General features: G+C 38.5%; 1 protein-coding gene across 1 annotated transcript in view; it reads right to left on the minus strand.

Annotated features, from left to right (window-relative positions):
• Positions 1–622: 622 nt before the first annotated feature.
• Positions 623–26,563, minus strand: part of CAPRIN2 (caprin family member 2) — a 33,625-nt gene continuing 7,684 nt past the window's right edge. Inside the window, exons 4-20 of the mRNA XM_010185208.1 lie at positions 26,133–26,371; positions 24,684–24,766; positions 22,572–22,733; positions 22,010–22,053; positions 20,009–20,625; positions 19,786–19,900; positions 14,461–14,589; positions 14,163–14,250; positions 13,379–13,434; positions 12,639–12,749; positions 10,880–10,990; positions 10,090–10,242; positions 6,990–7,173; positions 4,651–4,833; positions 3,332–3,432; positions 2,500–2,563; positions 623–1,541 (exon numbers count right to left, since the gene is read on the minus strand). Of these exons, the coding sequence (XP_010183510.1) occupies positions 973–1,541; positions 2,500–2,563; positions 3,332–3,432; positions 4,651–4,833; positions 6,990–7,173; positions 10,090–10,242; positions 10,880–10,990; positions 12,639–12,749; positions 13,379–13,434; positions 14,163–14,250; positions 14,461–14,589; positions 19,786–19,900; positions 20,009–20,625; positions 22,010–22,053; positions 22,572–22,733; positions 24,684–24,766; positions 26,133–26,371 (3,009 nt within the window). The 3' untranslated portion in view covers positions 623–972. The remainder of the gene's footprint in view (positions 1,542–2,499; positions 2,564–3,331; positions 3,433–4,650; positions 4,834–6,989; positions 7,174–10,089; positions 10,243–10,879; positions 10,991–12,638; positions 12,750–13,378; positions 13,435–14,162; positions 14,251–14,460; positions 14,590–19,785; positions 19,901–20,008; positions 20,626–22,009; positions 22,054–22,571; positions 22,734–24,683; positions 24,767–26,132; positions 26,372–26,563) is intronic.

The following is a 26,563-nucleotide window of genomic DNA, read 5'->3' on the forward strand; positions in this document are numbered from 1 at the left end:
GGCTCTTCAGTTCTGAGGCCGCGAGAGACTGCTGAAGACTGGTCACAGCCCATTAGCTGTAAGAAAGGAATTTCATAAGTGCTTCCTAGTATTTATATTCAGGTTTAATTTAAAATGCAAGCAGCAGGCTTCAACTACAAATACCAAGTTCCTCAGTGGCTCTCTGAAAGGAAGAGAGCTTACATTACAAGCCAATTCAACTCTTGTGGGGGAAAGAAGCCATACAGCCCTTCAGTGACTGTTTTGAGATCTAGTAACTTCAACTACATCACTACTGAAGGTAGACAGGTGATGTGACAAAGCTAGATTTTGACAGGATATGCATTTAAAATAAGTGGTCCTACTGAAGTATGTAGCATGTCACTTGTAATTTCTTGACCTTTTGGTTAAAAAAAGCAGGTGTGCAACTAAATCATGACTTCAGTTTGAACAAGGGAACACTCCTGAGAAGAGCATTTAGCAAGAACTAAACAAACAAGTAATGCCATTTAAACTATACTGTTTACTCTGAATTATTGAAACTTGAAAACCAGTTCTATATAATAATATGCATGTACACCCTGTATCAAACAGCTTATTCCTGATGTATCTTAAAAAATAAAGACCACTGGCAAGATTAATACTAAAATGCATATTAACTTGTTTTATTGAGGCACAACAAGGCATTGTGAATAGCCCATACTTGAGGCAATCAATAGTGTAGTAAGCTGGACATTAATACAGTTTAGGGTAAGTGCAAACAATATACATTCACAGCTTTACTAGCAAGGCTACATCACAACTGATAAAGTGCCAAATTAGTGCTGATTCAGTACCCCAACTCCATGATTTCACCTTGCGCAACAGGACCATCATTTCCCCCAATAATGGAACCATGTATCTTCTATAAAGTCAGTAGTAAGTGCAAAGCTATTCCCACCCCCCTCCACCAAGGTGTTTGGAGCAGCTCTTTTGTAAACATCACACTGGACTTTAGTCCTGATAAAGGAGGTATCCCGAAAAAGTGGAGTATTTCCAGCTACTTCCATAGATGGCTCCCCGATGCAGACGCAACCAGATCTGATCTCCCTGGAACAGCTGCAGGACTGCATGATTACTGGCTGTTTCATGATCAGGAGCCCCATCGTTTGCATATGCTGACACTAGGACCTCTTCATTCTTCATGAGATTCACATACAGGGGAACATTCACAGCCAGTTTCAGCATGTGGAAGATGAAGACATATGTACCATTCACTGGACAGTTGAACCTACCAAGCTGGATATCAAAAGTCTCTCCAAGGTTGTTCAGCAACAGATCAAACACAATTGGCTGGTCTAGAGTTCCAGGGGCCAAGTTAGATGTTCTAGCGGCAGAGAAGGCAACTCTCATCTGCTGCGGGAGCGGGTAGACGTGCACTGGTAGTATGGTGGCAGCTTGGCTTGTCACTGGCACATCCACAGGGGTGATGCTGCGGGAGTCTCCCTGCCCAGAGTCTCCACTGTTAAAGGTTTCATTGTCTCGTTCTGGACTGCTCACCTGAGAGGAATCACTCCACCCTGCTGTGAAAGAGCATTAGCCAAGGTAAATAAGTACTGTAACAGAAGGATACCATTAAACCTGTAGACATAATCTTAAAGCAGCAAGTGTATGGGCTTTGCAACAGATTTGTCTTTCAGCTAAAGCAAGTTGTCAAAGGACACCAGTAAGAACAGAACTTTAACACTGGTTTACATTCTTCCTGAATGTAAGTGAGATGATGTGCCATGATTTAACAATTATTTTTCATACTTTTCAGTAGGAGAGGAAAATATCTTGCAATAGGGTTAGCTTTAGTATTTGACACATATCAGCATAAAATAGAAGTCTATACTAACTTCCAAGTGGAGGCAAAACAATTTCTAAAAAAAAAATAACAAAATTACCAAAAGCCAAGTAGCCATTTAGTTACCTTCAAGATCTGAATTTGCACTTCAAGATACCTCACTACTGTTCTTTTGAAGCTGCATTCTTAGGTCATAAAATATTCTAGCATCATAAGTTGGTAAGTCTGAAGAACTAGAATTGCTTCTAAACTTTCTGCACCCCACTCCCCAAAATGAAGCTGTTTATCTTTTCTAATATCAAAGTTAAGAGCATGTAGAATGAAAACAATTGATCTGAAAAATTTAAAGCGTTTACACAAGTTCCAAGCTACTGTTATTTCCACTGGAAAGGAATACCTTAAGATACCAAATAAAACTAAAGTTGCCATGATATCTTAATACTACTAAGTATGTCTGTCAACTGTCAGCTCCCCACAATCTTATTCCTTTTAATTCTCTTCTGAAGTATACTCAGAGTCCTCCCCTCAGACAGAGATATGACCTGCTTTACTCTGAAATAGTTTCCATGATGTGCCATAATTCCCATTTTTTCTTCAAAGTAGCAACCTAGAGTTACTATTCACCTCACTTTCCACCTATAGCACTGTAAGTCCAGCACAGATACGTACCACTGGGAACCTGATACTAGCCTTACCTCTTGAATTTGCTCGAGGACCAGTTATCCCACCTCGTTTATAGCAGTGCTGGTAATTAACATCCTAAGAGAGAACAGAAGTATTAGGCAGATGGCCATAAGCAAATCTGAAAACAAGTGAGGCTAACAAATATAACATTTTTTCATTTGCACAACTGACTGAAGCTCTAGAATAGACAATGACAAAGTGATGAGTTCAGAATTCAGTTGTATATAAACAGCCTGATAGATGGAAAATTTACTTTTACAATAGCCTGTATGAAGTTAGAGTATTTTGATGCCAGTTCTAGCAAGTTAGCTTCTGAACTATATACCCAGCTCAGTTCATTGAACAATACCTGACAAACCTGAGATTTAAGAAGTTCATGAGTCTGTACAGAAGAATATATTTAATTTCAAAGCTGTAAACTCTCTTCCCTCTAATACCCTTTGCTTTCTTACCTGTTGTTTTTTAGATTAATTTTTTTTTGGCTAACCACTTTCTCAGTCAGTTCATTTAGTTTATTATTTTATACTACAGAGGCATGGAGTACCAACTTGAAAATCTGTAACAACATAGACTTATACCACACCTTATTTCTACACCTGTTAGCATTTCAGAAATTCCCTTCAGACTAAAATCAGCCTTTCAAACAGAAGTGCTTCCTGTCTGAACTGACTCCCTTTTTCAACTGTTGTTTACTGTTCCAAAAAAAGGGTTTTGTCTAGAAAACCAAACTAACCTCTAGGTTGTAATGAATAGTTCACCTGTTAAGATAATGAAAAACTACACAGTATTAGAAAACTTAGTTCCTGTACAGTGCTCAGAAGGCTACTCAAAGTCAACACTTACCCTCTGAGTATATGGCATTCCAGCATAATCTCTACCAGGGAACTGCAGCTGACCATAGTTGCCATTAGCTATTGAAGGTGCGCCTCTGTAAGTATCAAAGCCTGTCCAAATAAGGTTGATCATTCAGTATCATTCATTGTTTCATTTACAGCACAAGTCCAGAATACAACTAGAGCTCCCTTTTGGCAATTATGTGTATTAAGTTATGCAATTACATATCTACTCTTTAATTTAGAATCTGGAGTAGAGTCTCACTACTACAATGAATGCATTTCATTAGCAATTCAGAACTACCCACTGTGGGTGTATCAAAATTACGTGTTTAACCTTAACATTTGCCTGTTCAATACTAATGGCACTTCACAGGACACATGAAAAACTTGGTAGATCCAGAAACAGGATTTAACATAGAATTAAGAAATACTTTCTTTTGCTACTACAGATGCTTAGCTACTACTGCTATACATTTAGGTACTACTATAATATTTAGCTTCTTAAGTTATTAGGCTAACTACCAAAGAGAAGCTGCAAGCAATTTAGTACCAGTTAGAACTGTACAACTCACTGTCTAGTACATATTCCTATAAGGTATTCAGCAGTCTCAGCCCACTAGTGGAAACGACTATCACAGACTGAGTGTCCTGGCCCTTCAAAGGGGCGTAAGTCACAACTACCAACAACCTTAAGTTAGGATCTGCTTAAAGTCAGATCAAACTTCCTACAGTACTTCAGCTAGCAGAAGAATAGCAACTGATTTGCAGACACCAAACAATCCTTCTCTTAAAACTCTTCAGTTTATTAATCCAGAAGGGCTCTCTGCTCACTGGAAACCTCTCCCCCATCCCAGTTTCTGCTGGTAATATTAAAGCCAGCAGTGCTAAACAAAGTATCTTGTTTCAGGCAAATACTGTAAGTGACATCTGAAGAGAATACTGGCACAGAATGTTAGCAAGACAGATGTCAAGAGAAAGAACAAAGGGGGTAAAAAGTTCAGAATGGTAAATGAAGTAGCAAACAAATGTCTATACAGTTAGTCACTTGTCAGTGAAAGGTTCTACTTTTATCATTCAAAAGGCTATGAAATTGCTCTGCTAGTTCACCTGACACCCAAAGTACAGGGACTAGATATAAAAGCCAGAATGTACTCTATTAAATTCTACAACAGGAGACCCCATTCTCTGCACATTGTTCTTGAAAGTCTTGTTTTAAGACGTTTCCCATCTAGAACCTAAGTTTAACATCATGTGGTGTTAAATCATGTTTTGAGTGTTATTACATTAGATTACTTTATTAAAAAGTGGTAGCAAATGCAGACATACCTTTGTACCCACCAGGGGAGCGATATGTATTACCCAGTGACCTTCCACCTCTAGCAGATCCTCTGACAGATCCACGACTGTTAATGTAAGGCTGAGGGGGTCTGGGAATAACAGTAGTGTGTGCTGGATAAAAGGCAAGGCTACCATTGCTAACAGGAACAGCTCCATCAGGTTGATAATTCACTGTTTAAAACAGAAGTCACAGATGAATTCAAAGCTTTTACAACTGAAAAAAGTTACCACACCTAGAAGCAAAAGGCAGTATTACGAAGTTCAGAGACTGATTAAGCTGCTCTGAATATCCTCTTCTTTTGCCCCTTTACTTCAAATAAGTGGGGATCCTCCCGTGTCCTGTAGAGTGCAATGCTCATTAAAACATATTATAGGCAGCCCAGGCTGTCAGTGTAAAGCCTCTAATGCACTCAAGATTCAGTTACATAGGTCAGAACAAGCTTGCTAGCAGCATCAAGAAAATAACCAAGCTAGAATAAAATCAAGTAACACCCAATTAAGAATTTTCACTTAGAACCAACACTGTTCTACTAGCAGGACCTCAGTGGTCTGCCTGATAAACTAGGTCACCCTCAGTGTTGACATCCTTCAAAATTATGGAGAGAAACTCAGTCTTATCGGGATAGCAATAAGACAGCCATGGAAAGCTAGATATTTGGGTTCAGGCTCTTCAACAGACATTCCTACCACACGTTGTTAGGCAGTCCAACCCCAAGCAACAGGTACAGCAGTATTCAAGAAAACTTTTTGCTCACAGGGTGGTTGAGCAGTTAGATTTAAATACAGATCTTGCAACCATGAATGTGTTTCCACAGGACCATGCTTTATATCAATCTAAAAAGCTTAAAATTTTTCCGGAGCTGTACAGAGCCACCACAGAAGATTAATAAAATCATGATGTTCCATCAAAAAACTGTATAGAAGGCTAGTGACCTGTAGTCTCAGTGGTGAGAGCATTCAAGCTAAATATGCTTTCTTGACTGCTATACTTATAGTGCTCTTTGGAGCTCTTAATCTTCATGTGTCTCACTGACTTCACACAGTATCAGTCTATTTCTACTATAATTCCTGTGAAGAGTCCTCTGGCAGAAAAGCTGTAATTTTAAGTGACCCTGAGTCACTCAATTAGATAGTCTTGTAAGCCCAGATTCCTAGCTGTCAGCTTCCTTTCATCCCAGAACATGTTTCAGGTAAATTTAGGGGCTAGTCTCATCTCAAATTCTTAGTGCCAGCTATACAAATTCACCTGGTACAGTATCAATGTCAAACCAGTCAATTTTGTATTGAACAAGGCAGCTCAAGACTCCACTAATCGGAAGTTTAGCATTCTTTAGGTCAGACACTCAGACTCAACCAGCTAATAAAGTCAGCTCTGGTAAGAAGTCAGAACCGAAGTAAACAGAAATAAAAGGAGGATTATCTTTTGCTGCAGAGTAGGCTGTCATCAGCTTGCACCTGCTTGTGACAAAGGACTCCTAGTTCAAAAACTAGACTTCCTAGGTAACAAACAAATGACAAATTTAGGGCCTACTTAGGAACAACATGGTTCTCTGCTGCAGAAAGCTAGAACTTCAGCATCACAAGATACACCTAAAATGGTAAGTGGGAATGGCAGACATGGCCTGTCAGTAACATCTAGAATGCTCATCTCTAATATAGTAAGGTGTAATATCCATGTGAAGATTCTGGCAAGTACTAGTACAGTCAAGATCAGCCACGTGTTTTACAGTAATTTCACTGTGAGCTGTAAGTTGATCTTAAAAAAAAAATTCTAAATCCTAAACAGCGCTCAGATGACACATTTTAGTCTTGTACCAGTAGCACAAAATACTTGTGACTTCATGTAATTCACCTCAGCACTGAAAGCTTATCCCTACTTTCTTACTTAGCATTCTGCAACTCCTAGCACTCCACACAACACTAATGTCTCTACTAGAAACCAAATTAATGGTTCCAAATGAAGTGTTTCATCACTGCTTCAGTTCTAAGCAAACACTTGTTTGACTCTGACAAGCATCACTTGATTTTTCCAGTAGGTGAGAAATTATCTTTATCAGGCCTGGAGGTGACACCATCCATACAACTAGTATAGAAACTAGCTTGAAGCAGCCTTTCATCCTGCTATCAGTTTTGAAATTAAGTTTACATACCATACCATCAACTAGATTAGCGTTGATGTAACCCTAACGTTAACAGGTGCTACATAGAGGTTCAGGATTTCAGTGAGTTAGAAGAACCTGAATATACTCAAAGCACATGTTAATGAATGCAAATAATACTATAACCTGAAGAACTTTACTTGAAATAGAGACAAGCACAATTCTCACCTGAAGGCAGAGACTCTTGTGAAAGTGAGGTTTGTTCTGCAACATGAGAAGACTGAAGCTGACATTGAGGTGGAGTCTGTGTACTTGCTGTAGAGAAAGTCTGGTTATATCCTGCCGAATATGAAGAATCCTCTTTAATATCCTGGTCTTTACGTGGAGGCAGTGGTGCATTCACTTTAAATACCTACAACGTATTTCAAGACACATGCTTAACACTACCAGCCAAAGTCTCTGCCTAGCACTGCTGCCCTGCTATGCTGTGGTTTAAATCTGTATGTTCAGAACACCAGCTCTTTCTTAAAGAGTCTCAAGATCATTGTATTTCAACTTATCTTCTTCCTTCTCAGTAAGCTTCTAGAACTTACTCCTGATTATGTAGCTACTACCCAAGAAACATAGCTTGACTTATGATACCTACCACATTGGATCAAAAGAACAGCTATCATACAGAAAGCTATTTTGCTTCTATGGGAAGTCAACTGACTCCTTGACTACCTGTCCCACAGCTTTTGACTTGAAGCTGTGACAGCCCATACCAAGATGAGATGTTAATATCTGGAAAGAATTTGAGTCTTTATGTCCATATGGGAACCTGGTACAACTTTACTATCCACTCAAGATAAATACCTTATTAGACAGCCTTTCACCCCTTTGAAAAATTGAGCCTCAACTTCCATATTCTTGTTATAAAAGTTTCCTCAGCATAAACATGTAACTTAAGAGTCTTGTAATTCAAGTTTTAATGTTGCAGCCTGGGCAGTAGGGTGGTACACAGATATTACCATTACTTAAATCTGACCAGAGTTCAGTCACTCCAGTGACTGTATTGCTTTAAAGCCAATAACCCAGAATTACCAGAACTGATGCTGTGAAGTATCAAGATCAAATAGGAAGTCTATTTTGAGTAAAAGGATCTAAGTTTCATATAAAAAGCTGTCAGCAGTATTAAGTCTAGAGGTGTATCTAGCCATTTTCCAAAGGTATAAACTGTCTGAAGACAGACCAGGGCAAGACTAATGACAGTTAGATGAAAGGAACAGCTTCACAGCTTGACAGTTCTTGTCATTTGCAGAAGTGTCTATAATTACAATGGGAAATTAACACTTTTTCCAGGGTCAAGAAGCAAAGTGTTTCCTCTAACAGTGTGCCAAGCACAGAACTCCTTCATGATACTGAAGTATTGAGTAGAAAGCTTTAACTCTTATAAGATAAAACAAATTGAGGTTCAGATGAAGTGATCAAAGTGATCCAAAGCAATCCTCTTTCTGAAAGAAATTTTAAGATGCTGTGCAGTCAGGCTGTCAACACCTTCATCCTGAACTACTTGTAGTAAGTAGTATACTTTTCCTAACAGTGAGGGTTACAGCTGGAATTCTAGTAAGACTACTTGGGCTACAGGTAGGATCTGCCTTTAAGCTTCCATAAGCACAATGGCAGCCATGGTGTGTTCAGACATCTGAGGACACGTAGTCAGAGGTTTACATTGCTGTCACTGTACTCCCACTACTTGGCAAGAAGCCATCTGACTCCTGGCTCTCTACTGAAATCCAATGGCTGTGCTTTCCTGGCAGCAGTAAGAATCTAAGCCATGTAGCAAAGAAAACCCTGCACCACAAAGTTAAAGACTGCCACCCATGATAAGAGGAACTAACATCCTAGCAATTTATTGACAGATGTTTGCCAGTTTGATCCAAAAGTCCCAAGAGAAATGTTGAACTTCTGACACATTTGAAAACACCACAGCATTGACTCAAGTGAACTTTCAGTGATACCATTTTGATCAAAAGCACTCTGAACACAGATGCTGGATTCAGATATAATCAGAATGACTGAGACCAAGACTCCATATTTATCTCATGACAGATCTCTTATCTTATAAACTGGGCCCCCAGAAAGATTCCGAATTCCTTGATCATTGCATTCTGCTATTTGTCTACCTCCATGAAAAATCACCACTCAGCAGAATTTAAATAGATCTCGCTTAGAAAAAACTTCCCTATCACCACTTGCCTTATAATGTATATAAAAATTCTGTACCTCTGAGGAACATTCTACTTGAACCTCTTCTATAAATGAAGAAAACCATGGAGAAAAAGTCACAGTAGTGATTTACTACAGACCAAACCAGGATGTCAGATGTTTTAGTCACTAATTTCTGTGCTTTGAAAGGCCATTAGCTACCTTCTTCCACCAAATCCTACTATGCCTTGATATTGCAAGATGCAGATTGTCCAGCAAGTTGTGGAACTGTACTAGTACATATGTTAAAATGAAGAATGCCTTGAGGAATCTCAATGACCTCTTTCTAAGCTTGCTTTTGAGCAAGAACATTAAGTGAAGGTTTCTAGCATCTTCTGAAGAAGATATCAGAGAAGTAGATAAGCCCTAGTAGAGGGAAGGGAACATTAACTAAATGGAGAGCCTTCCTCTGAGTCCCTCTAAGCTCACACTGCAGATTACTAGACAATCAATGTTAGAGAACATTAGTAATGATGTATGACCTGAAAAAATAGTTTCTATTTGCAAAAAATACCACTCAGTCTGTGTAGACTATTCCCTAGACATTTATATTGACTACTTGTTAATGAGATACATCAATCTTTATCAAAGACATATTTTCCACGATTCCAGTGGACTGAGTTTTACCCCACTATAGCAAACAGTCTGAAAAGCAGCAAGACAGGTTCAAGCTTCAGAAAGCTTTTAGTCTTAACAGCTATGTACTTCAGGATTCCCTCTCTCCTCTGCAATCTATTATTTGGAATGTATGCATAACAGTTTCAGTAGTCACCTTTACCTTGGGGCACAGCTGCAAATCTGTTGATTCTAAGTCTAACTTCTCCCTGTTATTTCCTTGAGGCTATTAAGATAAACCAGTATTAGATTTCAAGACTATACAGACCAGGATCTCTGTTCTTAGATGATCTGTTTTAAGTTCTGAAGGCAGAGAAGCAGAGTTCTAATCTAGGTTTTTAACATTAAAACAAAGTGATCTATCAAGTTCTATACTATATCAAGGGGAGCCAGTTCCTCAGTATTAGGACTAGGTTATTAGCATCACTGCCAGTTATTCTTCTGTGGCCTCAAGTTGCATACTTACAGTCTGCATAGCCTGAAAGGGAGCTGCTGTTATTGTGACAGAACTGGTACTTGCTGGAGTAGTCTGAAAGGTTTGCGCTGGTGGTACTGGTGGCATGGAGGTGCTTGAAGTAGGCAATGGTGACTGTGGCTCACTTGGGAGGGGAATAGTTGCCTGAGGGAAGAACAAATGTAATGAAAGGTCACTTGATAGTTATCAGGCAGTAATAGAAGCAGTTAATTTGTTCTAAAGCCTAGACTGACAGAAGTCAGCAGTTTCTACAGGATGACATTTGGACATATTAGAGCTACAAAATAGCTTTTGCTTACAATTTCAAATCTTGCTGTGCATTCTCAGCAAACAGTACTTCTATTGCAGTCTCTGCTGATTTAGTGAAATGTGCCTATGAGCTACTATACATAGCACTCATTGTAATAATTCCACAATAAAGAGACATTAGTTATTTTATCCTACTACTAAGGAAACAGAATGCCTTCTGTTACATATATTGGAATATGATTCTCTGGCTGGTATTAAGTGACTTCTCTTTTCCAGAGGAACTCAGGAAGTTTATGAGGTTGATTTTTTTTTCCCCTCCCAACTCAATCGATTAAGTTTCAGATTAGAAACAAAGCTGAGTTGTCCAGACAAAGTATTAACCAGCATTCAGTCTCATCTGTGCAGATGACAAAATGAAGTGATGATTTAGAATACCAATATTAATAGGGATCAGAAGTCAAAAGGAATATAAGGCTCTAGACACATTTTGGCATCCAATATATTTACCTTACCTGTATTTGTGGTAGCTCACCTGTGCAATTTCAATCTTTTTAGGTATCAGTGGCTCAGAAATACATGAACTTGTCTGATACAAAGGCTGAGAAGTATATTTCTCAGTCTCTTGAGAAAGTGATGCTGTTGCCTAGAAGAAACCATACATGCACCTGCTATAACAAGAAGTACTGCAGAAAGCATAGACTTCTGGTAAAGCTATGAAATGCTAATGCATAAGTTGAAACAAGTGGATTTTGAAAGACCATGAAAAATATTAACTACAAAGTAAATGTACAAAACAGTTATCTTAAGCTAATTACTTGAAGCTTTTGGTTTAGAGACTCAGACTTAAATTACCCTTCTTACACAACAGGTTGTAAAGCTAGCCCTGCGAAGTCAAATTTTAAGAACTGAAGATTGCTTCAAGCAGTTATTTACAATGATGTTTGTGACACACACCTGTCATTGAATTAAATGGAAAGATATGTCTTGTGTTAAACTTCTGACAGGCTATTGAACAAGGCTTCAAAGTCAAATTTTTGTTTGCCTTTGCAAAGCCTGTGTGTTCTGTACTCACACCTGTGTGTTTTATGCTCACACATGTAACACTAGGCTTAAGAGGTTTTTATACTTAGATACACAGTCTAGGGCTAAAGACTACCAATCCACTTCTCACCATGTATATTATCACAGGTGCATCAGAGACAACTGCACTTGTATACCAGGAGACTGCAATGTCACCATGAAGTGTGATCCCAACACAACCAAGGAATAAACAAAGCTTATCTATTGCTTTCCATATGAAGCAGGACTGAAAAAGAAAGACACCACACTTCAAGCCTAATGGACTAGAGGTATGCTGGGCACAAGCAGCCCTAATTCCAAACAGTAAGTCTGCAAAAGCCTCAGAACATTCTACCAAATAACATGTACCACAGGATAGCACAGCACAAGTCTTCTGGATGCATACTAAACAGCAAAATTATTTAATCCTTGTCAGCACAAGAAGGCTTATGACACTGTAGAAGTGAGAGGTTGTGTCAAGAAGCAGGCAAAAATTGCTGATTCAAGAGGCAGAAAGATTAATATACAGCTATGTAGTATATTAAGTAATAGCGTAACTGCTACATGCACAGTATACTGATAACAGGTACATTAAGCAAAAAAACCCCTAAACATCTAAAAAGCATGATTATTTCCCCATTATAATCTACATACACTATATTAGTGTGTCCAACAGGAAAGTCGGCTGCGTTTCTGAACACGGCAACACTTAGCAAGAGATCTTTAAGACAGTGATCTGCATAAATTTAAATACTATTTTCAGCTCTAACAAGATCTGAATGTTAGTTGAAGATTTAACTGCACATAGTGCTTGAGAGAGCACATCTCAGTCTTCAGCTTACACAGAAGTCTGCTATTTCATGACTATCATCCCAGTTTATGCAACCTCTTTGTTGTCATTAGAGGGAGTACTTTACACTGTAACCAAAGCAATTATTTATGCTGCTCATATGTTCCCACAAGAATATGCACAACGCTTTCTAGCCTGCATTTTTCATCCCACACCCTTCCCATTTCAAGGGGCAGACTGCTCACTTTGCTTTCATGCAGCATTAGGACAACTTTTCCAACCATCTTTTAAGTATGCCAGAATATAGGCGATACTATTGCTGTTACTTGCATTGTGTCCCTGTGTGTTGTTCAGGTATTCAGGAGAAGCCCCACCACAGCTTTCTGTTAGGGCCAGCTACCACATGGATCTTCAAATGTCAGTGAACCCCAGGGTATGTTACCTGCGGTGCCTGTGGTGTCACCAGGTCATCAATTTCAGAGCCAGAAAGAGTCTGATCAGCAGATGCTAGGGAAGTATTTGAACCATGCAGTGTCATGGATGGAGCAGCAGCCTTGCAAGAAGAGAAAACAGATAAGGTTTTGAAAGATACTCTTAAATGTTTGGTTTTACTGAAACTCACACTCTGGGCATTTCCAAGCAAACTTCGGAATAAGGCAGAAGCTGAAGTGCTTTAGCCAGTTAGCCTAAGTTTCTTAGGAATTCTTGTTAGTGGCACGGAAACCTACTTAAAAGCCTAAGTAGCAAGGTATGCAGGCACAGTGAGTGAATTTATGGTTCACTTAACCATGGCTGCCAAAGCTTGAGACACTGTATCCTTGGCATAAATAAGAATCTCAAATATGAAGACATGCACTATTTAGGAAAGAGGCAGCACATTCTCCTGCACACAACTACTCGCTATGACTTGAGTCCATGGGTTAAATATTCCAGCTATTTCTGTATGTCTTCAACATACTGTTTTATTCCAAGAAATTTCAGACATTTGTTGCTGCTCTTCAAGCAGAAGAGCAGCCAACTTTGTCAGCATTTGAGTTATCTTAGACTTGCAAGCTACTAAGTTACAGGAAATTTGTTACAGAACTACTGACAACAGGAAGAACAATTGAAGTACTAAGCCTATTCTAGTAAAAACCTCTATCATTCCTCTGCCTCTTCAGGGCAATCCTAGGTTCAACTTACTTGAAGGGGCTTTTGAAGAAAATCACTCTGACTTGGCAGTTTCTGCTCTTTTGAAGCTATAAAAAAAATGCATAAAGCAAAATTTAGTTCTAAATTCAAACACTATATACACTTTCAGTTTGCAGTTTTTTTCAAAATATTTGGTGTATGAAGATACACACTATTTTTAGTGCATGCACTGCAAATATTTAGACTTAGCATCAGTAAACTACACCCAACTGGAAACTTCAGTTTCTTTTTTATAAAAGACACGTATTCAATGATAAAAATATTTCTACCACAACAGACGTACCCACTTTATAGAATTAAAACAAGCAATTAAATATTTAATAAACTAATTGTGTTTTACAGCCCAATAGCCACCCAAGCAATTTCTTAACACAGCCCATTGTAGGAAGTTCCCATTTTCTAAGTGTAGCTGGATAACTGCTCTTTATCCTGAGCTCATTCACAGGTTGTCTCTATCAACACCACATCTAGACAAGTTTGTTAAAGATACAACATGTCAATTCTGCAACTGGGTTCAGGTGCACATGCCAGTAAGTGATTATACAAGCATCCATTTCCAGGAAGATGCACCAGCTGAAGTCACCTCCAGCAACAAATAAGCAGGGTAAATGGCTCAGAGCTGCCTGGTTGTTTGTTTTCTTCTTTTAAATCAGATATTGGTATCCTTTATAATTGGACAAGCTGTCTTCACCAGGCCTATGGATCTGCAGCCCAAGCAAATCCCATTAGTGTCTACAAAATCTTACATATAATTTACACATATGGTATTACCTACCTACAGGACTACTTGCTGGAGTAACTGAAGGTGGTTGGGATGAACCAATGGCACTTGGTGAAGCTTTATCAAACTCCAGAACGGACTCCTTTTGAAAAAAAAAACCAAAACCAAAACAAAACCAAAAACATGGCTTGAGAGAAAAAAAACTCTAGATACAAATTAAACACTTATTTGACAAGCTGCTGCTATGTAATTAGAAATAGATTAATTTATTCAGTGCAAACATGCATTGTCAGCACTGTTGTCCCTCAGTAGGAATTAGAGATCTGTGCTACAACAGCAGAGAAAAACATACTTGCATGAAGTTGTAAGTCCCTTGTATCTGAGTCATCAGATCCTGAAGTTTTTCCCTTCTTAATACTGGATCTTTTGGAAGAGTTGAAGTAGAGCAAAATTCTGCAGCTGGCTGTACAGGTTTAGGCACCTAATTAAAAAAAAAACATGTTACATCTAATACTGGAAGCAAAACAAGCTGCCTTATCCAATACACTTCCAGAGCAACCTATAGGTGCCAGACATTGGGCCAAGGAATTGTGTGCTGTTATTGGTATTTCATGAATCAAGCTTTTACTTTGTCAAAAAAAGTCAGCTTACTGTTGCCACTACTAGTTGAGTCAAAGTAATACACTTTATCCTGTTACTTATAGTCAGATGTACAGACAACAGCAAGATGTCTGTATTTAGTGCACAAATCAGGCACATCCATCTAAGGAAACCTACATATTTAAGTTGAAAGCCAGAACAAGCTTAATCAAAGCTGCATCACTCAAGGTTTAAAACATACTTCCTAAGTACAGATGTTATTAGGATGGCATTTCCAGACATTCTGAAGAAACTGTACCTACGAGATATACTGCAAGCAGGTTACTCTGTATTAGATCAAAACGCTTTCACTAACAAGCCAGATGCTCTCAATGCACCAGCTCCTACAGAAAATATTACATTAAACTTTTCAAAGCTTCGTATGAGAAATATACCAGTGCTCCCACATGAAAACCTAAGTAACTTCTGCAGGGCCTTATTACTCCTTGACTGTTTCAAGTGGCCCCTTAACAATTAATCACAACTGGTTCCTACTTCACTTTAAGAAGGAAACATTTTATCAAAGATTAGGCAGATCTAAGGTATCAGAAAAATCATGACAGTCAACTCCTTAAATAGCAGAAGCCCTGTTATTTACGAAGTGACAATAACATTAGACTGCCTAGATAGTCAAACAGGTCTTTTGAAAGCAGCCTGCACAAGAGGCAGGCTTGCTGTAAGTATTATAACCATAATTTTTAGTTATTCTTTAAAGCTTCACTATTATTTTGTTTATGCAGCTACAGGGAGGCTAATCTGAAGTTATTAAGTAGTTGTGTTATTTCAGAGTGGCCCAAACACTGAAACACAGACACATGAAAGGCTTTAACTCCTTATGGTTTTCTAACAGGAGGTTACCATTTCAATACACTATCAGTAAAGTATTTGTATAAAGTCATTAGAAGACTACATGGCAGAAAGGTATCTGTCATGACATTTAATTCTCACACTAAATTCAAAACAAATTGATTAAATGCTCTGTCCAGTTTTAGGACAAGCCAAAATACATCCTTGCATTTCCTCTTCAACAGTTATCTGAAACTAATCACTAGCATTTGCAGAAATTCCAGTAGCATGCACAGGGAAGAAGCCTGCAGGGTTTATTGAGCTTCACAAAGCTTAATCCATGTACATGCAGCACATCATTAACTTCAGAGGGCTCGGTTTCTAATTCCTATGTGGCCCACACAACAGCTACTCATTGAACTGTGAGAAGTTTTACTTCATTCTAGAGCTAGAGGAATATACCTTTGTATTACTGTATCTTAATTAGAATTTCCAAAGCACAAGCACTACCTTTATCTAGTCACTACACAATTTATATTGCTGGATAGTTTCCAATAATAAAGAGGAATTAAAGTACAGAACAAAACATACAGTTGAATAAAGTTAAATCTCAGCAAATATATACTAGCCCTCACTTACAAGATTACTTAATCTTAAAACATTTGCTGTCATAGTAAATTCATTATGGGTCAAACTGATTAATGCTTCTATTACCTTCTTCCTCCTCCCTGCGTATTAAGACGCAAGTACACTACACCAAACTAGTTCTGTATGTTTGCAAATAGATAACAGAAGCCTTTCACCTTTAAGACACCTACCCAGGGCAAGTCTGGCAGTGTCTGAGGCTATTAAGACTGTCTACTAGCTACATAAGTTAGACTAGTACAATAAACACAAGTAAAAACAGCCTCAAGAGCATGGAAGCAGAAGAGACTGCAGTGTTTCACTTGTAGTTGCAAAGACAATACAATCTTCTGTATGCTTCTACAAGTCTTCTCTCCTTCCCTGGCTCATACTCTGTATTATGCTGCTATCAGCATGATATTGGTATGGTTGGACTTGATGATCTTAAAAGGTTTTTTGCAACCAATTCTATGGTCATTCTTTACATCAACTAGAAGAACAAGCATACAGGGTTCATATATGATATTAGAGCTTTAAGCCAGGATTGAAACATTGAGACTCAGTTTTGTAGAAGTTATTTTCTATTTCCTGCATATATTAAAATACACCAGCCAGAATTAGGCATAGTGATACTACCTCATATTGATTTTCTATTTTTCTGGTATTTAGGTGTTCAAAACTAGAATATTTAAGTGTAATACAGAGCATACTGAAAAAGTATCAAGTTAAAGTATTTCAGGTTTTATACCTTTATAAGAGAGACACTTTGAAAAGGAACAGGTGCTTGACATCCTTAAGATGGTTTTAAACCAAGTTTTCTTTCTAGCCTACAGTTAGATGCTGCTTCTGGAAGTTATTACAAGCTGGTAGCAGATTGAGTTTAGGAATCTGTTAGGCCAGCTCACATCAAACTTCCACATGCTGAGATCACTTAACACCAGTGGTTCAAGCAACATTCAGCTTAGTTTTACACAGCACTGATAAGTTTAAGTTCTAATTTGACATAACTTTTCTGAAACCTAACTTCAATACTACTTATACATTCATCAAAAACTATTTCAACATATATCCAGAGAACTGACTAAAAAAATGGAGTTGAAAAAAACCTAGAATTTGTTTTAGGACCTATTAAACCATTGCAAATAAAACCAATGTGAAGGCACTGATCACTTTGGAATTGTACTAGTCAAAGTGCCAATATACTGGGTACTCCTGTTAAAGCTTAATTTTTTTTTTGAAGACTGATAGTTTATTTATACATAACACTACTCCAACATACTTTTCAGCCACCTCATATACTAGTAAAACTCCATCCTATGATATAGGACCTCAATTCCTCTTTAGGTTTGTTAGCTGCAGAGTACTGAATGAGCTGGAATGGTGATACCCAGGCTGTAATCACAACAGTAATCCCCAGCTGTGCCATGTAGATATACACAATTAACATTCACTTCCTACTCAGAGTAGCATTCACAGCAGCTATGAATTAAATGGCACTGAACAACAGTATAAGCCAAACCATTTTGCTTTCACATAGCAGGCCACAAATTCAGCTCTAACCAAGTTTGCTGGTCCACAGGTTGCAAAAGAATTTAAACAGAACAACAGTTTAACAGGCTTGCACATAAGTTCACTCTGCTGCCACAGGCCCTACTTCTTCAGTATTGCACCCTTATAGCACATGAAGTACATAGGCATATTTTAAGATCTCAAAATTGAGCAGTTTATTAAAAGATGTCTCAGAGCTCTAACAGTTATTTCAGGGAGTAAAGGAAGGTTAATCTCAGCTCCAGAAAGCAGCAGCAGTGACAGGCCTTTTTTCCACCATGCTCAGATGCCTGCACAAGGTCATTTATAGGGTCTCTCTTAAATGGATTCAGCTATAGCACTGCATTGCCTCTTCTTTCCTCATGCAAGAACAGGCAAGACAAGTTTCATTATCCAAAAAGTTTAAAATATTATTTTAATTGTTCTTTATATGCACCTCAGGTCAAATTAAGACTTTTTTTTTTTAAGTGGTTATGAGAACCAGCTAGGTTGACAGTACACTATTTTTAACTCATTCAACATACTTTTGATACCAAGCTTTGTCAACAGCTACTAAGCACAAATATAACCAGCTAGCATTTCCCCTGTGGTCTACTATGTAAATTGGTTTGAATACTTTTTAAAAATACGCTTTATTTAATTCAGTAATCCAGCTTCAACAACTTTATATTCCAACATTTAATTTAGTTTGATTTGGCTGACTTGCACACCCACACATTACTATGAAGGTTCCTAGGCAGTTTGCAAGTTTCTCCAACTGGCTGGAGACCCTCCTTTTTCCTTACTGCATCAAGGTTTTGTCCACCACTTATGCCATCCATTTTCCACCCTATACAAGTGTAACAGCCCCATCTCATTAGAAAAGGATCTTGCATTTAAGCTTTAACTTAAATCTGACATTAGAAATTCCAAGGCATCTTAAAATGCTTGAGACTTATATCACATTGGAATAGTTTCAGTTACAGTACTACTACACATAATTGGGTGCACAACACCTACTTGTGCTCAGTGCTATTTAGTGTGAGACAACCGGGTTTTGTACCCAAACCACCACCACCAGTGGACACAAGTTTCTACTCGCTTAAGTGTAAAGATGAATCAAGTTGAGAGACCTTAATCCCATTTTATTATCCAGTGCCGCATGTTACCTACTTTTTTAATTTCATGTTCGACCTTCTGTTTGCGCTCCCGCCTCTAGGCACAAAAGTTTTTCATTTATGCTAAGTTTACTGACAAGATTTAAGCTTAATCATTTGCTATGAGTAATACAGAATTAATTGATATCTGCTTTCTTGCAAAAACAAGGTAGTAGTGCTAACAACACTGTGTACAAAATAATTGCTCAATTCCCTGTATTTTCTTCCTGAAGCCTAACTCTAAATTAAACACTACTCTTAATGACATAACTCTGCTTTTCCTACCTTCTCACTGTTTTCACAGTATCAGAATTGTTACTACCAAGCACAGATGAGAAAGGTGGTAGTGTAACCAGAGGCTAGCAGCCTGCTTAGCTGTAAGCCCTGCAATAACTTTCGTTTTACATTTCTAAGACAAACTATGCTGTTGTTAGACTCTCCAGGACAGCAGTATGGCTTATGCATTCATCTGGAAATACATATTTAAGCCTCTGTACAGTTGGTATTGCTTGATCTAGATGTTAGATCTCTCTTGAATCAGCAGCTATTTTAATCAAAAGCCTAAAAAAATACTGAAGTGCTATTTGCATGCAGCCACAGACAAAGTATTTGATCCCTGGATGAGTCATACCTGCTTTGTACTGGTAACAGTGGACAGAGCCAATAGCTACAGATGAACTAAGTTAATTCTTCTGTCTTATGCATAAAGCAGTTATTAAAGGCTCAAACACAACAATACTGTGTCCATGTAAAAAGCAACACAGACCATCTTACTATTCATGTATGAGAGTTTAATTGCCAGAATTATTTCCCCCAAGAAAGAATAAGAGTCTAAATATAGACCTACAAAATGCACCTTATAAAGCCTCTGCTAGTAGGTAGCTTTAGTCCAATACACTAGTGTGAAAAGCTTATGATAGGTAATACTACATATGCCAACTCACTTCTTTGGGTTCCATATCAAACTTCTTTGGCCCCATCTGCTCCTTTGGCCCAACACTTGCAGCTCCCCAGGACTTCGGAGGGTTCTGTAACTGCTGTGACGGCACTTGCTGCTGCCTGTCAGCTTTCTCCCAAGCCTCTCGAGTCTCCTGCTTCTTTTGGTTTGGCTCCTCCCTAACATGTGCAGCCCAAGCCTTCAAAGGCTCCTGCTTCTTTTGCTCTGGCTCTTCCCTAACAGGCGTTTCCCATGGTTTCACAGACTCTGGCTTCTTTTGTTCTGGTTGCTCCCTAGTTTGGGTTACCCAAGGCTTTGGAGATTCCTGCTTTTGTTCTGGTTCTTCCTTAACTTTGGTTACCCAAGGTTTTAGGGGCTCCTGCTTTTTCTGTTCCTGCTCTTCCCTAACTTTTGCTACCCATAGCTTAGGCAATTCCTGTTTCTTCTGGTCCTGCTCTTCCCTAACCTTTGCTACCCAAGGTTTGGGGGACTCCCGCTCCTCTCGGACACGTGCTACCCAGGGCTTTGGAGCTTCTTGCTGCTTCTGTTCTTCCTCCTCAACACGGGTCTCCCAGGACTTTGTAGACTCATGCTTCCTTTCTTCCTCTTTAACACGAGCTTCCCAAGGCTTTGGAGAATCTGGTCTTCTTGATTCTTGCTGCCTTACACGAACTTCCCAAGGCTTTAAGGTCTCTTGTTTCTGCTTCTGTTCTTCAATATTAACAAGCATTTCCCAGGACTTCGGAGGTTCTTGCTTTCTAGCACACTCAGCTTCCCAAGATTTGGGCTCTTCTGGCTTCTTCTTGAGAGAGTATTCTGCTTCAGGCAAATAACGCCTGTTGAGAAACTATATAGACCAAAGAAACTTAATGGCTCCCAAGAAAACATTTTGCTACTACAGTTCAGGTCAGTTAAGTTAGGCCACCCAGCTACTGAAAGTTTCTCACTAAGAGCAGAGCCTAAACAGTTTAAGCACTAGCCACAGAAACAGTGTGGACAGCCATGGCCTTATTCTAAAAACTACCTTTGCTTGGCATGCCACAGAAGCATGAAATGGTCCTGAACAGCACAACTGAAACATACTTGAGCTGAGTGAACCTAGTACCCTTATCCTCTGTGCTAACTGATGTTCCCAGGCAGTGACATCGAGTTCAGTTGTGATTTTTACAGATGTACCTCTCCTCCTAAGCATCTAAAATGCTGTAGTACTATATCAGTAGATGTTCTGCTACATGTAGCAGTGCTATCTCCCCCCAAAAATCACTGACCCTTTAGAACTCCAGTAACCAAGTATAACTGTCATTCTTATGGAGTTTAAATACTAAGAAGTCACCAGATTCTCAGACTTAGTACCACTGGACTTTAACTCCAGGCTGTGTTCAGTATTAATAAATGAGTTCAATGAAGAAGTCCTGAAGTTTCCCTGAGGTACTCCTTTGTCATAAACAGGAAGTAAATATATGAAGTGAAGGCTGTACAAGGCTCACTGGCTGAGATTTTTTCTGACAAGTCACCAGAAAATCTTCAGTCAGGTAAGTGTTAGTTACAAGGAGGTTACAGTAGGTTACAAAAACTTGTTCTAACATACACCCTCTAGCGGGATACCTGGGAAATTCAGCATTTTAGGGAACTATTTCCTCTTGGAATAGGACATCCCTACTCACTTTTTGAACCAAGTCTAATGGCTTTCATGCCACAGCCAGTTGAAGATTAAGGACCTAACGTAGGAGTCTGTAGGGCTGTTTAAACACATCTACACACCCCTGTGCATACAAGTCTGTCTTGGGGTCCCTACTTTTCTGACAGATCAGAGCAAGACCTACATACCATCCTCAACCCCACCAATACCAAGTATAGTGCAATAAGCTTAGCTTTTTAAGTAATGCTTTTTAAGTAGCTTGAGTAATGAGTATTTTCTCTATTTGTAATACACAAAAGATCAGTATGTTTCCACTCTAAAGGCTGATGCTTGGTTTATTCAGGAAAGTGCCAGAGCATTAAAGTACTACACATGTAATCCCACCCCATTTATCCCAAAATACCCCAGAAAAGCCATAAACTTGGGATTAAAATAGAAATGCAGCCAAGTCTTTAATGCTTCCTCCATAAAGGAACACCAAAGTTGCTGTTCAGACTTCCTTTCTAAGTTTAAAAATGGGCTGCAGAAGTGCAGTTATATTTCTGGAACACCATAATATTAAATTAAAGCAATTAGCAGTGTAGTATCTTACCTCCTGTGGCTGTATTTCAGACTTCATGAACTCCATAATGGATTCTAGAGAAAGGATGTTAGTTTGTTTCAACTGATCAAATGGAGAAATGCAGGCCAAACAGCAGCAAGTGTTTAATCCTATTTAAACAGTAGTACGGACTTCAGAATCTCTGGTTTAGCAAGGTCAGCTTGTCGTTCAACATGTAATTTTTAGACAAGCTTTTATTTTTTAATTTGGTTTTACATTTGCAGAAGTTTAAAGTTAAGCAAGAAACATCCTGTAGCATCCATAATTTGGTTATTGTAATATGTAAAAATCTTTACACCAGACATTTTTCACATCTTTGACAGAGAGACTGGCTCAGAAGGCAAAAACATCCTATTACTACAAATAAGATTATTTTTTTTCTACAGTATTAGCCATAATAGGGCTGCAAGCCTTTCTGGTTTAATTTTAGTTACTACATTGCAAGTAAACTATAGGATAGGATTAGATTCAGCATCAAGCTATGCAAAGTCAATCCTCAGTTCAAGCTTATCCCAATATTACAATGCAGAAATGGAATCCTGTAATATTCCACCTGATTCTTTGATAGATTCTCCTTTTGACATCTGTCTTGTTCTCTCAGATTTTCTATTTACTTCTTCCAATTCTTTCACTGGCATAGTGGCACGAGGAGTTGGAATACTTTCAAAGTAGCCAGAGTCTAGAAGTTTGGTTAACAGGTCCTTCAAGTGTTTATCTGAAGAGTAAAAACCATAGAGTTAAGATATAAAAACCTGAAATTAAGGAGTATTCAGATTACAGATCAGGACTGCTTACTTTCTCCCTTTATATAGCAAGTTCACACATCTTACTGAGTTATAAGAATAAAATGTTTTAGTAAAGGAAAGTATTTGTTAAACTGCTTTATGTGTTACAGCTGAAAACATCTTTGCAATCTAGAGGTAATACTGAAACTTGAGTTTAAACACACACAAGGTGAACACTGAGCTACCCTGTCTCCCACATATTTAGAAAGGGATTTGTTAACCATCTATAAACTAGCAAGCATTAATGTTGCACAGACTGTAGTATAGGTAAAGCTAAACAAAGTCACTATGGAATTGCCCTACAACATCTTCTTCCCAGTGGCAGGATGGTAAGTCTCAGAAGGACGAGTTAAGAACTGCAGAAACAAGCAGGAGAGGAAGAAAGCAAGAAACTGTTCCAGACTGAACTTAAGCCTCTGAAGTTTTGACATAAAGGCAAAGTTGACATGGTTGAAGAAAACTTAACTGTATGCTACTCTGAGAAGTACTGTCCAGTTTCCTCTTTTACACAAAATAAGACAGCTGCTTCGATTAGAGTAAAACCTCAGAAGCAGCAGTGATATTAGAAACTGTTTCAGAAGAGCTACAGACAGGGCAGCCTTGAGAATAGGAAGACTATTGAAAGATCAGTCCTACCAGTGACAGCAATATGAACAAGAACAGTAGCTAGAATCTAATATGGATATAAAAAAATTGTCTTCCAAGGCAAATGAATGCTAAAGTCATAACAGCTTTAGCTGAAGTTTAGCTTGCACACAAGAGAATGCAAGACTAACACTAAAGGATAGAGATAATGACAAAATACTCACAGAAGTTGTTTAGATGATAACCAAAAAGCTAGAAAAGTCTGGAGACCAAGATAACTAGGCAACTATCAATTTATGTCAACAGATACAAGGCTAAAGTTACCAGCCTGTAGCAATACAAGGCCATCTTGAACTTTGTCCAGAACTGTATAAAAACAGTTAACGCTTAGTTGCCAGTTCAACTATCTATGTGGAAATTAGACACTGAAATTGTTAGCTCTGCTCTAACAATTTCAACAACACTATTGCCAATGACAAATGAAAGATTACTGCCACATAGTCATTACAAGATTGGAGTAAATGGGACAAGCAAGGTCTGTTTGCAATAGGAAAGACAACTAAAGGACAGCTTCCTCACAAGCAAGCTCTAAATAGGAACATAGAACATGTGTGTTGGCTTACAACCAGGGTTTTTGACACTAAGCTATAGATGAAAGAAAATATGTAGAGTCATACAGAATTTGGTGTGTTTAAAAAAAATGAGGATATTTGTAACAGGTCAAAGTAAGACTGCACTGTGCGTGATTAGAGATCACTGCAAGTTCTATTAATGACTGGCCTTCCTCTGTGTGGGGTTCTGCACTGTAGTCAGACAATGGGTATGAGCCCAGCAATTCCTACAAGACAGGATCTTCAATGCTGTGGGACCTTCAACCTGGGGCCACTGGAGCTTTGTAATACACAACAGTATACTCAGCTATATATTTTTGTGGTTGGGAACAGCATTCCAATCTTAACCCATTTGCACATAACTACCCAAAAAGCTTCCCACTGCCAGTTCCGTAAGGTATTAATGCATCACTTTTTGAATTGTTACCATTGTTACTCCTCAAAAAGGTGCTAGTACATTGGTAGAAGTATGTTTTCTTTTTCCAGGGAAAGATTCTGTATTGTTATTGATCTGTACTTAAATAACAGGACTTAGAACAAACAGCAGTTCATTCTTGGATAACAGTTACACAAAGCACTTGCAAGTGCTTACATTTAGTAGTCTTCTACATACATTCATTTAAGATGTTTAAATAGCACACAAATTTCTGATTTCCAAGTTATTTCTCTAGATGAGACACTCACATGTTGTTCCAACCACAGGTTTCTCACTTCCTTCTAGAAGGTCCCAGAAGTAGAGAGATGATTGTTCCATCTGGTCTTCAACACTAGAAGTGACAGTTTCACCAGGTAGAATCATAGCCAAAATCAAGTCTTGTAGTATCCCAACACCCCTCATTTTAAGATACCAACGATGTTTAACCTTCCAAATTAAGGCTGTATACACAGAGTGAATCCTAAGCCCATTATCCACTTCTGAAAGTAATTCATTTGTATCTGTACATTATTTAATCTAGAAAACAAATTATTTCATTGGTAATTAAAACAGATTAAAGAGCCTAGCACCATCCCATAGGACCATATGGCTGGACTTCATTCCAAGGCAGGATTCCCAGACAAGGAAACAATTGCTGTTTAATCAGCTGATCACCTTGTTTACTGGATGCACATGTGCAGGAGCCACTGTTAACAGGTCCTGCCACTCTGCTGGTTATTGAGAAACTTTGACATAGGCCCATAATCCACCCCAACCCCTCCAGACAACGGATTTTAAAGTGCACCATGATGAAGTTCCATGTCCCAAAGGAAAGGGTTATGCTTCTTGTGAAAGTGTAATACAATGACAATTATAGGCTAGAAAAAAAGGTATTTCACTGGAATAAGAGACTTATCGTGTGGCTTTTTGTAAGTAGCTGTGCTTTAGATGTTAATTTAAGAGCAAAGATGAGGCGAGTTTAGCATATGACAAGTGATTTCAAGTTTTAGGAACTTAAGTCATGTTTGAACATGGAAATAATTAGTCTTATCCCTAGTGCTTCAACTTACCATCCAACAACTGCTTTTTCCATATTTAAATACAATTCTTACTACACTGTCTTAACAGACAGGCTGTCATGCCAAACATAAGCATCATAGTACAACCATAATGCCAACTTAGTACTGACATACATTACACACTTGTTGGCAACCTGCTACCTTTAAAATATAAGGCATGTAATGCAGAGGTATCAAAAGCTTCAGTCAAATTTTTAAAACTACTTTGAAAGTAATCGCAAGAGAGCCTCAGCACTACCATCTTACATTCCTTTGGAATAAAGAGGCACATATGGATCATCACTCTGAACAGTTCCCCTGTGTTTACTACACTTTTTTTGTTTCAGAAACAGTGAGACCTCAGGGAAGCAGCACACCACCAGCCTCCTGCTTATGATGGACTATTTCCCCTCAACCCCACAGGGAGACATCATGGCAGGGCTTGTATGTAACTTGCACAGCTGAAGCTGTAATTACTACAGCTCTCCTTTAATGCTCAGTGAGGTAAGTCTGCTACATTCCTAGTCTTAGACTAAAGCTAATGTACTGAGTAGAATTTGTGTCCCAAAACATAGTATTTCAAGAGATGACAGTGTCAAACAGAAGACATTTACTGTAATGATTAAAGCACAGCAATTAGACAAAAAACCTTGAACTTACCTCAAGTTCTCGTTTCTTTCAGGACATGTCAGTTTTGCAAATCTTATGAGGTAGTCTAGTTCTTTAGAAGGCAAATATATTGCACCATTCACACCACTTTTGAAATCTTTCTGAACATGCTCTTGAGTGAAGTTCTGCAGCACATATTGGACTTGAAGTATTGTACGCAGTTTTTTCTTCTCTGCTTCAAGCTTCAATAGACTCTCTCTGCGCTGAGCCTTCCTCTGTGCTTTCAGCAGCTATTTCAATACACGAATTCAACAGTTAAACAGTGGTTTGGTAACAGGATTCTAGGATAAAAACACATCAAGTGCTAGTATTGATCATCCTACATTGATCAAAACTACATTTTGGTTAGATCTCAGAAGCTCCTAATGCTTTCTTCAGTTATCCAAGCTCTTTCAAGCTCACCATTTATGTACTAATTCCCT

The sequence above is a fragment of the Mesitornis unicolor genome, unplaced genomic scaffold (genome assembly GCF_000695765.1).
Source record: "Mesitornis unicolor isolate BGI_N332 unplaced genomic scaffold, ASM69576v1 scaffold29575, whole genome shotgun sequence".
Taxonomy (NCBI): Eukaryota; Metazoa; Chordata; class Aves; order Mesitornithiformes; family Mesitornithidae; genus Mesitornis; species Mesitornis unicolor.